This window comes from Malus sylvestris, chromosome 12 (assembly GCF_916048215.2).
Source record: "Malus sylvestris chromosome 12, drMalSylv7.2, whole genome shotgun sequence".
Classification (NCBI taxonomy): domain Eukaryota; kingdom Viridiplantae; phylum Streptophyta; class Magnoliopsida; order Rosales; family Rosaceae; genus Malus; species Malus sylvestris.
The window spans coordinates 28,003,240-28,017,174 of NC_062271.1; the positions used below are offsets into that span (position 1 = coordinate 28,003,240).

General features: G+C 43.0%; 1 protein-coding gene across 1 annotated transcript; it reads left to right on the top strand.

Annotated features, from left to right (window-relative positions):
- The first annotated feature begins 244 nt into the window (after positions 1–244).
- On the top strand, positions 245–9,576 carry LOC126592327 (uncharacterized). Its single transcript, XM_050258026.1, has 13 exons — positions 245–303; positions 389–561; positions 697–818; positions 1,244–1,310; positions 2,118–2,180; positions 2,497–3,839; positions 4,128–4,209; positions 4,309–5,963; positions 6,111–6,457; positions 6,836–7,718; positions 7,854–7,975; positions 8,386–8,467; positions 9,275–9,576. The coding sequence occupies exons 6-10, from the start codon at positions 2,501–2,503 to the stop codon at positions 7,331–7,333; spliced, it is 3,921 nt and encodes a 1,306-aa protein (XP_050113983.1). The 5' UTR covers positions 245–303; positions 389–561; positions 697–818; positions 1,244–1,310; positions 2,118–2,180; positions 2,497–2,500; the 3' UTR covers positions 7,334–7,718; positions 7,854–7,975; positions 8,386–8,467; positions 9,275–9,576.
- Positions 9,577–13,935: the final 4,359 nt, after the last annotated feature.

Below are 13,935 nucleotides of genomic sequence, written 5' to 3' on the forward strand. Positions count from 1 at the left end.
GCGCTCACGTCCGTTCATCTCATCAACCTTCTCCCCACCTCTACCCTCAACTGGTCTACCCCCCACACACTTCTTTTTGGTCGGCCCCCTGTGTACTCCCACTTACGTACCTTTGGATGTATGTGTTTTCCATATCTTCGGAATTATGTTCCCGACAAACTAATGCCTCGCTTTCTTGAGTGTGTTTTTGTGGGTTACAGTGCTTCTCATAAAGGTTACAGGTGCCTTGATTGTCACAGCTCGTCCCGGAGGTACTTTTGACGGGAATGTGAAATGACAGAATTGCCCTTATTGGACATTAAGGTACGTAGGTACATAGCGTTATTTTGAAAATAGCATTGGTTGGATGGGATTTTATTGGAAATTGATTTTTGGTATGTTTGGTTAGGATGAAATGGAGGGTGTGGATTAATTTGGACCACACATGACCTTCCTCTCTCCCTCTCCTTTCCCCGTGCTTTCCCTGTCTCTGTCTCTCTCGAACTCACACCCACACACACACCCATATCGTACGGACCACCACCAAAACCCTTCAAAACTTGGCGGATCGGGGCAAATAAGGTATGTATCTTCATCGTTTTGACGTCCTGAGTTCATTGGTGCTAGTTTTAGGAAGTGAAACCTTCGATTTCATGTGGATCCCGAACCTCCATTTTTGAGGTACTGTTCATGCGAACGTAAAATGTTGTGTTTCAGGAGATTTCAAGCTTGTGGTGAGCTTTAGGAGGTCCTAAGGAAGCTCGGGGACATTCGTTGGAGAGTTTTGGACGTCGGGATCGTAGGTTTCAAGTTTGGCCGAAATCTTTGGTTTTTGCAAGGTGAGATTTCGTAGTTTTTAGGCCCTAAAACTAGTCCAACGTGATAGTACACTCTTAGGGCTTCAATTTGGTATAAAATACGAAGAAAATGGGTGAAAAACGAAGGAGAACAGTGAGTTTGAAAATCGGCCGGAGTTCGGCCGGAGTCCGGCCACCGGAGAACCAGTCCGGCGAGGCCCTGCGAAGAAGACGACACGTGCGCTGCACGTGCTGCGCGTGGCCAGCGCGTGGACCCGTGCCACGTGTGGCGCGTGGGGGCGCGTGGGGCTTCCAAAAATTTTTTCTAAAAATTTCTCGACGCTCGTGACGTCGAGTAGGTCGATGTGGTATATTCATATACCAAAATTGAGCATCGTATGAGAAGTTATTTCGAATTATTGGTGATATGCTTAAAATTAATGTTTTTATAGTTGTTTCGCATATAGGTGAGACGTATCCCGAGGACGACCGCATCCAGGGACGCCACGGGGGTTACGACCCGTCGACTTATCAGTGAGTGGGCAGTTTTGTTTTCGTATTACCTATATACTACTGTTTTTCCCAGAAAATGTTTTATATGAAAATATGTTTTGAACATGCCATGCATAGAATTATTTGAAAATCATGGATTGGTTTATGAATTATATGATTGATATATGATGCATACATATTGCATGGTGCTGTGGAGGCAAAGGTAAGTCAGGTGAGTTCATTTATGCATTGAATTGGTTGATGTTGATATAATTTGAGCTCATAATCTGCACCCTAGGTGTTAGTGCTTATATTATTCACCACACCGCACGCTCGCCTTGGATCCAAGTAGGTGGATGTCGTACAGACCATGTGAGGGTTCCGACATGCTAGTCGTACAGATCACTAGGCGTGATTCCGACTAGTGGGTGACCTTAGTTATGCGCGCTGATGATATGATGAGAGAAGCACTAGAGCGTATTTTTACACCTTTCATCGTATAGACTACCTTACGTAGTTCCGAGTGATGTGCAGAGTAGGGCCGTATAGGTCACTGTGGTGACTCCGGCTTAGTGGGATTTTGAGCTATTGAATTAATCGTATAGGACCAACTGCAGGGTCTCCGATTGATTCCTTATTTCACCTGATTTATATTTTGATTTATGGCATGGCATGTTTCTTGAAAATGTTAAAGATTTGAGATTTAAGTTTTGAGATTTTATATGGTTATATATATTTCTGGGAAAGTATACAGGTTTTTACGGCGAGGGGATATAATTGTTTTAATGAAATGTTTTGGAAAACTAATTTGTTTTACTGACCCACTCATTTTGTTTTGCGCCCCTCCAGGTTCTAGTTTAGCGGTGGTTGGCTCACGAGGTCCTTTCCGGCTTTCTGACAGATTTGGGACATGTAGGACTCACCTGAGGGTGATGTATTCTTATTTTAGTCCTACTTGACTGCAGATAACCTATGCTCTGAACTTATGTGGTTACTTGTAAACTCGTCCGGTTATGTCCGTATGTGGTTATGTTGAGTTTGGTTTGACTTTCTGTTGTTATATGTTGTTATTACGCTTCCGTGTCGTGCTTATGGTTACGTCACGCCCACGTGACGGCCAGCACACCTGGATCCTCCGGATCAGGGTGTGTCAGTTTGGTATCAGAGCCTAGGTTGCAGTCCTGTAAATTTGTTAATGTCTTAACGATCTTTTGATGTTTTCTGTCAGAATCATGCCGCCTCGTAGAGAGCGTAGAGAGTCCCGCCGTACTTCTGAACCTAATTTCCCGGATATTACTCAGTTAGGGGAAGCGATGGCCCAGGCTTTACAGAATGTGATTCGTCCTCCCCCTCCTCCGAGGACACCTCTGGAGACCATGTACAACTTGAAGTTAGATCGGTTTATGGGTAATGAAAGTCATGAGGGGGCAGAGAAATGGCTTGATCATATTGAGAAAACCTTCCAGGTGATGCAGAGTCAGGGGAATCTCCCTGCTAATAGGTGGGTGGAGACCACCACTTGGTTTCTGGGTCGTGAACCAGCAGCATGGTGGATGAATCAGGCTAGGTATATGTCACCTGAGACGGCAGCCGACTGGAAAGTGTTCAAAGAGCATTTTATGAAGAGATTTGTCCCTCCTGAGTATATTGACCGTAAGAAGCAGGAATTCACCAGGTTGAAACAGAGAAATATGTCGGCACATGAGTATTATAGAAAGTTTACTGATTTGTCTCGTTATGACACTGATATAGCTGGTAATCAGGGAGAGATGCTTCGACGTTTCAAGTTGGGATCTAAGAAGAAGTGGCGTACCTTTGCCAATGCACTCCCCTGCGCTGATTATCATGAGTATTTCGAGATTCTGGTTAGGATGGAGGACTCTGATAATCTTCCTGACAGTGAGGATGACGAGGACAAGAATGAGGGTCAGAAGAAGAATGACAAAGGTAAGGGTATTTCTATTCCGGGACCTCGACAGACTCAGAATTTTAAGAAGAGTGGAGTGAGTTCGAGTTCTTCTAGTGGGGGATATAGTTTTACTGGCCCGAGGAGAGGTGGTGGAAGATTTTCTGGTGGACCCAGATTTCAGGGTCAGAGGGATGCTGGTGGATCTGGCGCTCCATGGTGCCGCCGTTGTAACTTCCGTCACCATGGTGAGTGTAGGAGAGGTACTGGTGCCTGCTTTACGTGTGGGCAGATGGGACATCGGGCTTCTCAGTGCCCCCAGGGTCAACAGAGACCACATCAGACCACTATACCACCTCCAGCACCAGTTCAGCAGAGTTTGGGACCGGGTGGTTATGGCCAGCCGAGTCGTGGTGGTGCTTACCACTATCAGGGGGATGCTGCTCCGTATGCTCCCGGACCTTATCAGTATTCCCAGGAGCCTTACTCTCAGGCTGGATATTCTCAGGATTTTGGAGGTTATTCATCTTATTCCTCTATGCCAGCTGGTGGATCGCAGTGGCATCAGGGAGGCCAGCCCCGTCAGGGGGAAATTGCTACTGGTGGTGCAGGATCATCCAGGCAGCCTAGTCAACCAGGCCAGGGACGTAATCCTCGGGGACGAGGTAATCAGGGCAATAGAGGCCGAGGTGGACGACAGCAGGCTCAGGGGCGAATTAATCATATTTCTTTGCAGGAGGCTCAGAACCATCCAGACTTGATTATGGGTACGTTGAATGTTCTTGGTCATTTTGCTAAGGTTTTGATTGATTGTGGTGCTACGCACTCTGTGATTTCTCATACGTTTGCTCAAATAACCCAACCTCACCCTTCACCTCTAGGATTTGATTTAGAGTTTGCCATGCCTAGAGGAGATAAATGTATTGTGGATAGTGTGTATCTGGGGTGTCCAGTGATGGTTGAGGGCGTGATTATGTCCGCTGATCTTATTCCGTTAGATATTGTGGATTTTGATGTGATTTTAGGGGCCGATTGGTTACACCATAATCGTGCCCATATTGATTGTTATGGTAAATCAGTTACTTTTTATCGTCCTGGATTACCCGAGGTTACTTTTGTGAGCGAGAGAAGTGGGGTGAGACATGGAGTTATTTCTGCCATAAGGGCGAGGAAATTATTATCGAAGGGTTGTCAGGGATATTTGGCACATGTGGTATTAAATGATGTTGCTTCTACTAGTATAGAAGAAGTTGGTGTGGTCAGACATTATCCGGATGTATTCCCTGATGATTTGCCGGGATTACCACCAGACAGGGAGGTGGAATTCTCTATTGATTTGCTTCCAGGTACAGACCATATATCTCTGACTCCTTATAGAATGGCTCCTGCTGAGTTGAGGGAATTAAAAATCCAGTTGCAAGAATTACTTGATAAAGGTTTTATTCAACCTAGTTCTTCACCTTGGGGTGCCCCAGTATTATTTGTGAGGAAGAAGGATGGAACTTTTCGATTGTGTATTGATTATAGACAATTGAACCGGGTAACGATTAAAAACCGTTATCCATTGCCTCGCATTGATGATTTGTTCGATCAGCTGAAAGGTGCGTGTGTATTTTCTAAGATTGATTTGAGATCTGGGTATTATCAATTGAAGATTAAAGAAGATGACGTACCTAAGACAGCTTTCCGAACTCGGTACGGACATTATGAATTTTCGGTTATGCCGTTTGGGTTGACTAATGCACCTGCAGCTTTTATGAGATTAATGAATGAGGTATTCCAGAAATATCTTGATAAATTCGTTATTGTTTTTATTGACGATATTCTGGTATACTCTAAGTCCCAAGCAGATCATATCCGACACCTTAATTTGGTGTTAAGGAAATTAAGGGAGCATCAGTTGTATGCCAAGTTCAGTAAATGTCAGTTTTGGTTGACTGAAGTGGCATTTTTGGGGCATGTTGTATCAGCTCAAGGTATTCAAGTTGATCCTCAAAAGATTGCAGCAGTGGAGAATTGGGAGCAACCTCGAACCGTCACGGAGGTACGAAGCTTTCTTGGCTTAGCAGGTTATTATCGACGGTTCGTTCAGGATTTCTCTATGATTGCTTTACCGTTGACAAAGTTGACCAGGAAGGATGTTAAATTTGAGTGGGATGAGAATTGTGAGCGGAGTTTTCAACAATTGAAGTATTGCCTCACTCATGCACCGGTGTTGGTACTTCCCGACGATAGCGGTAATTTTGAGATATATAGTGATGCTTCATTAAATGGTTTGGGATGTGTTTTGATGCAGCATAATAAGGTGATTGCCTATGCTTCTAGGCAGTTGAAAAATCATGAAAGGAACTATCCTACTCACGATCTTGAATTGGCAGCAATTGTTTTTGCTTTGAAAATTTGGAGACATTATTTGTATGGTGAGAAGTGTAAGATCTTCACTGATCATAAGAGTCTTCAGTACTTATTCACCCAGCATGATCTTAATCTTCGTCAGCGAAGGTGGATGGAATTGCTAAGTGATTATGATTGTTCTATTGAATACCATCCAGGTCGTGCTAATGTAGTAGCGGATGCACTGAGTAGGAAACCGCAAGGTAGACTTAATGCCCTATATGCTAGTCGTGTTCCTCTTCTTGCTGAACTGAGGGCAACTGGAGTAAGATTGGAGTGGGAGAATCAAGGTGGAGCATTTCTTGCTAGTTTTCAAGTCAGGCCAGTTTTGGTGGAGCGTATACTTGCATCTCAAATGGTGGATGAAGAAATTCAGGAGTTGGTTCAGTTAAGAAGTGAAGGGAAAAAGAAAGACCTCAGAATTCGGGAATCAGATGGTATGCTCATGCAAGAAGACAGAATGTATGTTCCGAATAATGAGGAATTGAAGAAGGAAATTCTGGATGAAGCACATTGTTCAGCTTATGCGATGCATCCGGGAGGAACAAAAATGTATCATACCATTCGACCATTTTATTATTGGCCGGGTATGAAAAGAGAAATTGCAGAATATGTGAGTAGGTGTATTATTTGCCAACAAGTGAAAGCAGAAAGGAAGAAGCCCTTTGGGCGAATGCAACCACTTCCCGTTCCCCAGTGGAAATGGGAAAATATAACCATGGATTTCGTGTATAAACTTCCTCGTACGCGAAATGGATTTGATGGTATTTGGGTGATTATGGATCGACTCACCAAGTCGGCGCATTTCATTCCAGTGAGGGAGAAATATCCTCTGAATAAATTGGCTAAGTTGTTTATTTCGAAGATTGTCAAGTATCATGGAGTCCCAGTAAATATTATCTCCGATCGAGACCCGAGGTTTACTTCTAAATTTTGGGTGGCTTTTCAGGAAGCTCTGGGTACTCAATTACTGTATAGCACAGCTTATCATCCTCAAACTGATGGGCAATCAGAGAGGACCATTCAGACGTTGGAAGATATGTTGAGATCTTCGGTATTACAATTTGGTGATTCTTGGCATGATCGTCTGGACTTAATGGAGTTTGCTTATAATAACAGTTTTCACTCGAGCATTGGTATGTCCCCATTCGAGGCACTTTATGGTAGGGCGTGTCGAACGCCATTGTGTTGGTCTGAGGTTGGTGAACGGGTATTAGAAGGCCCCGAGATCGTGGATGAGACGACTCAAAATGTTCAGGTAATTAAGTCAAACCTGAAAGCAGCTCAGGATCGACATAAGAGTTTAGCGGATCGGCATACTACTGATCGAGTGTATGATGTGGGTGATTGGGTATTCTTGAAATTGTCACCTTGGAGAGGTGTGGTACGATTTGGGAAAAGAGGAAAGCTAAGTCCGAGATATATTGGACCTTATGTGATCATTGAAAGAGTTGGTGAAGTTGCCTACCGGTTGGAACTGCCTCCGGAGTTATCTAAGGTCCATAATGTGTTCCACGTCTCTATGCTTCGGCATTATATTTCTGATCCTTCTCATGTGATCCCTCCTCAACCGTTAGAGATTAATCCGGATTTGACGTATGATGAGGAACCGGTCACTATCTTGGATTGGAAAGATAAGGTTCTAAGGAACAAGACGGTGAGTTTGGTCAAGGTGTTGTGGAGGAACCATTCTGCAGAGGAAGCTACTTGGGAGACGGAAGACCGGATGAGAGAGGTGTACCCAAGGTTATTTTACGAGTATTAATTGATTTATTTGGTTATGGGAATTTCGGGGACGAAATTCTATAAGGAGGGGAGATTGTCACAGCCCGTCCCGGAGGTACTTTTGACGGGAATGTGAAATGACAGAATTGCCCTTATTGGACATTAAGGTACGTAGGTACATAGCGTTATTTTGAAAATAGCATTGGTTGGATGGGATTTTATTGGAAATTGATTTTTGGTATGTTTGGTTAGGATGAAATGGAGGGTGTGGATTAATTTGGACCACACATGACCTTCCTCTCTCCCTCTCCTTTCCCCGTGCTTTCCCTGTCTCTGTCTCTCTCGAACTCACACCCACACACACACCCATATCGTACGGACCACCACCAAAACCCTTCAAAACTTGGCGGATCGGGGCAAATAAGGTATGTATCTTCATCGTTTTGACGTCCTGAGTTCATTGGTGCTAGTTTTAGGAAGTGAAACCTTCGATTTCATGTGGATCCCGAACCTCCATTTTTGAGGTACTGTTCATGCGAACGTAAAATGTTGTGTTTCAGGAGATTTCAAGCTTGTGGTGAGCTTTAGGAGGTCCTAAGGAAGCTCGGGGACATTCGTTGGAGAGTTTTGGACGTCGGGATCGTAGGTTTCAAGTTTGGCCGAAATCTTTGGTTTTTGCAAGGTGAGATTTCGTAGTTTTTAGGCCCTAAAACTAGTCCAACGTGATAGTACACTCTTAGGGCTTCAATTTGGTATAAAATACGAAGAAAATGGGTGAAAAACGAAGGAGAACAGTGAGTTTGAAAATCGGCCGGAGTTCGGCCGGAGTCCGGCCACCGGAGAACCAGTCCGGCGAGGCCCTGCGAAGAAGACGACACGTGCGCTGCACGTGCTGCGCGTGGCCAGCGCGTGGACCCGTGCCACGTGTGGCGCGTGGGGGCGCGTGGGGCTTCCAAAAATTTTTTCTAAAAATTTCTCGACGCTCGTGACGTCGAGTAGGTCGATGTGGTATATTCATATACCAAAATTGAGCATCGTATGAGAAGTTATTTCGAATTATTGGTGATATGCTTAAAATTAATGTTTTTATAGTTGTTTCGCATATAGGTGAGACGTATCCCGAGGACGACCGCATCCAGGGACGCCACGGGGGTTACGACCCGTCGACTTATCAGTGAGTGGGCAGTTTTGTTTTCGTATTACCTATATACTACTGTTTTTCCCAGAAAATGTTTTATATGAAAATATGTTTTGAACATGCCATGCATAGAATTATTTGAAAATCATGGATTGGTTTATGAATTATATGATTGATATATGATGCATACATATTGCATGGTGCTGTGGAGGCAAAGGTAAGTCAGGTGAGTTCATTTATGCATTGAATTGGTTGATGTTGATATAATTTGAGCTCATAATCTGCACCCTAGGTGTTAGTGCTTATATTATTCACCACACCGCACGCTCGCCTTGGATCCAAGTAGGTGGATGTCGTACAGACCATGTGAGGGTTCCGACATGCTAGTCGTACAGATCACTAGGCGTGATTCCGACTAGTGGGTGACCTTAGTTATGCGCGCTGATGATATGATGAGAGAAGCACTAGAGCGTATTTTTACACCTTTCATCGTATAGACTACCTTACGTAGTTCCGAGTGATGTGCAGAGTAGGGCCGTATAGGTTACTGTGGTGACTCCGGCTTAGTGGGATTTTGAGCTATTGAATTAATCGTATAGGACCAACTGCAGGGTCTCCGATTGATTCCTTATTTCACCTGATTTATATTTTGATTTATGGCATGGCATGTTTCTTGAAAATGTTAAAGATTTGAGATTTAAGTTTTGAGATTTTATATGGTTATATATATTTCTGGGAAAGTATACAGGTTTTTACGGCGAGGGGATATAATTGTTTTAATGAAATGTTTTGGAAAACTAATTTGTTTTACTGACCCACTCATTTTGTTTTGCGCCCCTCCAGGTTCTAGTTTAGCGGTGGTTGGCTCACGAGGTCCTTTCCGGCTTTCTGACAGATTTGGGACATGTAGGACTCACCTGAGGGTGATGTATTCTTATTTTAGTCCTACTTGACTGCAGATAACCTATGCTCTGAACTTATGTGGTTACTTGTAAACTCGTCCGGTTATGTCCGTATGTGGTTATGTTGAGTTTGGTTTGAATTTCTGTTGTTATATGTTGTTATTACGCTTCCGTGTCGTGCTTATGGTTACGTCACGCCCACGTGACGGCCAGCACACCTGGATCCTCCGGATCAGGGTGTGTCATTGATCGTGCCACCGGCCGTGTCTATATCTCTCGCCATGTTGTTTTCAACGAAGCAGTCTTTCCCTTCGCCACTGCTCTCGGCCACCAACCACCTGCCTATGTGGAGCTCACTCTTTGCCCTATTGTCCCCTCCCCTCCTGTTAGCCCACTGCCCTCCGTGAGCCCTTCCTCAACGCCAAATGACACTGGGCTTCTGCCCTCCTCCACCGATGGCCCACCTTCCCCTTATGCTTCTCCACCGCAACCCGTGCCTCCACCACGCACCCAACAACCTGTGCTTCCCTCCCATCCCATGCTCACGCGGTCCAAAGCCGGCATGCGCAAACCTAAGACCTGGACTGATGGTTCAATTCGGTATCCTCTCCCTCATGCTCTTTCCGTTTCGCTTACCACTGATGAACCTACATGTTTTACACAGGCTAATCGAAAACCTGAATGGCGGGCTGCCATGATGGAGGAGATTAATGCTCTTCTTAAGAACAACACTTGGGTCCTTGTTCCCCCTTCGTCCCATCAAAACAAAGTGGGCTGCAAGTGGGTTTATCGCATTAAAAGGAATTCTGATGGTAGTATTGACAGATATAAAGCTCGTTTGGTGGCCAAGGGATTTCACCAACAACCAGGAATTGACTATGCTGAAACTTTCAGTCCGGTCGTCAAACCTGCAACTATCCGCACAGTTCTTAGCCTTGCCGTTTCGAATAATTGGCCCCTTCATCAACTTGATGTCAAGAATGCCTTTCTACATGGTCACTTGCAAGAGGAGGTGTATATGTCACAACCACCAGGCTTCATTGATCCCCACCATCCCCATCATGTTTGTCGTCTCACTAAGGCCCTCTATGGTCTTAAGCAGGCACCCCGGGCCTGGTTTCATCGGTTTAGCTCCTATTTGTTGCGCTATGGATTTTTCCAAAGTAAAGCTGACACCTCTCTCTTTATATATAACCGTGGCTCCTCTTGTATGTGGCTCCTTCTATATGTCGACGACATTGTCCTAACTGGTAACGCCTCCTCCCTCCTGCACCACTTTATCACGGCATTAGGTCATGAGTTTGAGTTAAAAGATCTCGGACCTCTTCACTACTTCCTAGGGCTTCAAGTCAGCACCACTGACCACAGACTGCACCTCTCCCAAGTCAAATATGCGTATGATTTGTTACAAAAGGCCAACATGTTAGAGTGTAAACCATGCTCCACACCAGTTGCTGCCAAACTCTCCTTGTCTTCCCATGATGGTGTACCATTGACTTCTCCGACTGAATATCGTATGTTAGTAGGCTGCCTGCAATACTTGACGCTCACCCGCCCTGACATCTCGTTTGCCGTCAACAATGTTGCTCAATATATGAGCAACCCTCTTTCGACCCACATGTTGGCCGTTAAACGTATCTTACGGTACGTAAAAGGAACTATTGATCTTGGTTTACTTCTTCGCCCACAACCCCCTTCGTCTCGTATCTCCGCATACTCCGACGCCGACTGGGCAGGGTGTGTTGACACCCGTCGCTCTACCACTGGTTATCTCATCTACCATGGAGCTAACTTGGTGTCTTGGTGCTCCAAGAAGCAGCCCACTGTCTCTCGTTCAAGCGCTGAGTCCGAGTACCGGGCGCTGTCTCATGCCTATGCTGAAACCACATGGCTCACCTACTTGCTCCATGAACTTGGCGTTCGCCCTACTTTTCCTGTCTACCTTCATTGTGACAATCTCAGCGCAACATACTTGGCTGCCAACCCAGTCTTCCATGCTCGAACACGCCACATCGAACTCGACTATCATTTTGTCCGTGAGAAGGTTGCTCTCGGCAGTCATCAAGTTTGTTTTCTTCCCTCCATTGATCAACCTGCGGACTTGTTGACGAAAGGTTTACTCAAGGCGCGTCACCATTTACTTCGGTCCAAACTCGTTCATCCAAGGATGCCCAGTTTGCGGGGGGGGTGTTAGCAGAGACTCCTCCACGTCTTCCTCTCGTCATAGTTAGCATGATTATCTCCTATCTTATCTTGGAGTTTTGTAATCCCAACAGAACTTGTATTACGAGTTAACCAGTCCCATTAGGACTCTCTGTAAACCTTACAGACTTTGTGTATTTATACTCAGTGATTACTAATGAAAAGTACAACTTCCATTAATATTATAGTCTTACAGTTTTTATATTTCTACAGAACTTCATCAAACTCTTTTGGATCTGCCTCTGAAATTTCATCGATTTCTCTATTTTAAATGGGCTACCAGCGTTAAATAAAATGAATGAAGAATAAGTCCAAAATTATGTTTTGAAAAGAAGTTATGAAACAAACCTTTGCTCATTGTTGGTGAAAAGAGCCCTCTTGATTGATTCCCTCTTCCGTTTATTCGATTGTTCAGTAGTTTCAGCACTTGAAGTAGAAGACGAAACCGTTGTGGAAGACCCTATGATTTCTCTTGGTAAAGGCAGTGGAGTTGCTGGTTGCATGGTTGTATCATCGGTTACATTGTGAATGAGGACATTGCTTGGATTGAAATTTTTCTTCTATTTCCAAACCGCAGATGGAAAATTTTCTTTTGCCCGATTAGTTTAAGAAATTCATTTGGTAATTGGTGATGGTCCACCAATTTCTGATTCAGAACCAAATCTTTGCAGCTCATGCCAAAAAGTTTTTCACCACATTTTTCAATTATCAAAGCATTTATCTCATTGGTTTCATCTTCGAGTATCAGATTGACGTTATACCTACATTTAAAAACCTAATTTAAGATCACAAAGAAATATCCAAAACAAAAACAACCATGAGATATTTAGGTGTTTAAAAAAATATCAATAGTGAGAATGAAAAATTATATACCATTGACAGAGCAAAAAATTAATTGATTCTAAACTGAAAACTGCAAAGTAAAAAAAAAATGAACTCATGGTATAGACAGAAACAAAATTGCAGCACAACATGTTAAATATTACCAAGGTGTTGGAATTTGGCTTGGGTGTTTTTGACAAATTAGCTGCGCAGTTATTGGGTCCTTATGCATTTGTTTTACACAGCTGGGGCAGACACTATACCACCAATCGTAACGTGTGTCAAAACGCTTCACAAATGCTCTACATAGAAATGTCTCGTCCTGTAATATATTTTGTAATATGTCTGTGAAACTGAGAACAATCATATGCATTCTTTTTATTGAAGGTGTGAAATCACAGTTGTAAAATTTTAAGAGAACATGAAAAGGCATAATCAAGTTTTAAACCTTGTACAAATCTGGATCCAAAAAAGCCATTTCATCACAGTTTGATGTGAGTGATGTATAGAAGACGAGTGAGGAAAATAAGTATATACTTGATAACTTGAAAACTATATTGGTTCAGTCCAAGCACTATTGGGAATCCGTGAATCAGAAACTTGGTTTTGGTCCAAGTAAATACAATACATAAACATAGATACAAAATAGTTTGGAGACAGTGGACTGAATATGGTTTGTGAAACCATTTCATAAAGGGTATTATCAACAACATACTTAAAATGATAAGATAAGAGAAATTCAGCTTTTGTCCCAAACTTATCGTTACTTATATAGATATCAGTTTTTGTTAAGTACAATTCATATTTAATTTTAAATAAAAGTATTTAAAATAATTTCTGACCGCACGATGTACGATGAATGGACACGATTTGAGGATACCCGAGATCCTCACAAAGAGGATCCGGAGATGATCCTTAATTATATAACTGTTATCAAATAAATAAAGAAACATAATATTTTTAATTAAATATTAAATGATTAAGTACCTAAAACTCCCCAACCTTTTAGTGTCATTTCAAATTAGTTTCAACATTTTAAACATTCCAAACAAGTATCCAACCTATTGAAATGTCACATCTGTTAAGCCCCAGTTAATAATAACATAGATTCTATTCAAAACGACCAATTGGGTATATCATGGTCAACATTAATATTAGTTGGATCAAAATCTGAATTTCAAACATAGATTATATAATATGGAATCCCATGATCAAATAAGTATTGATTGAATAAAAAATGAACTCAAATTGAAATTACATTAGGAAGGCAATCTCCTAACAAAGAAGATGGTTAAGAATTTAGTTACGGTATCAAGGAGCTTGTTTATGCTCATGTGATTTCCTCATTCGCCGGTTCTCAGCTCGTAAAGCTTTCAGCTCTTCTTTGTGAGCGGTGAAGATGGTGGTGGCCACATCATGATAGTCCATACCATTTCAGCAACCTCCATGACCTTCTTCTCAATGTTGGCGACTTGAGTTGTAGGTGGAATTGGTGGTTTTGTGGTGGAATTTGAGGTGATGACATGAAGGGGTGGTAAGCCCTAGCTAATTTAATAGATTTTAAACTGGGGCTTAACA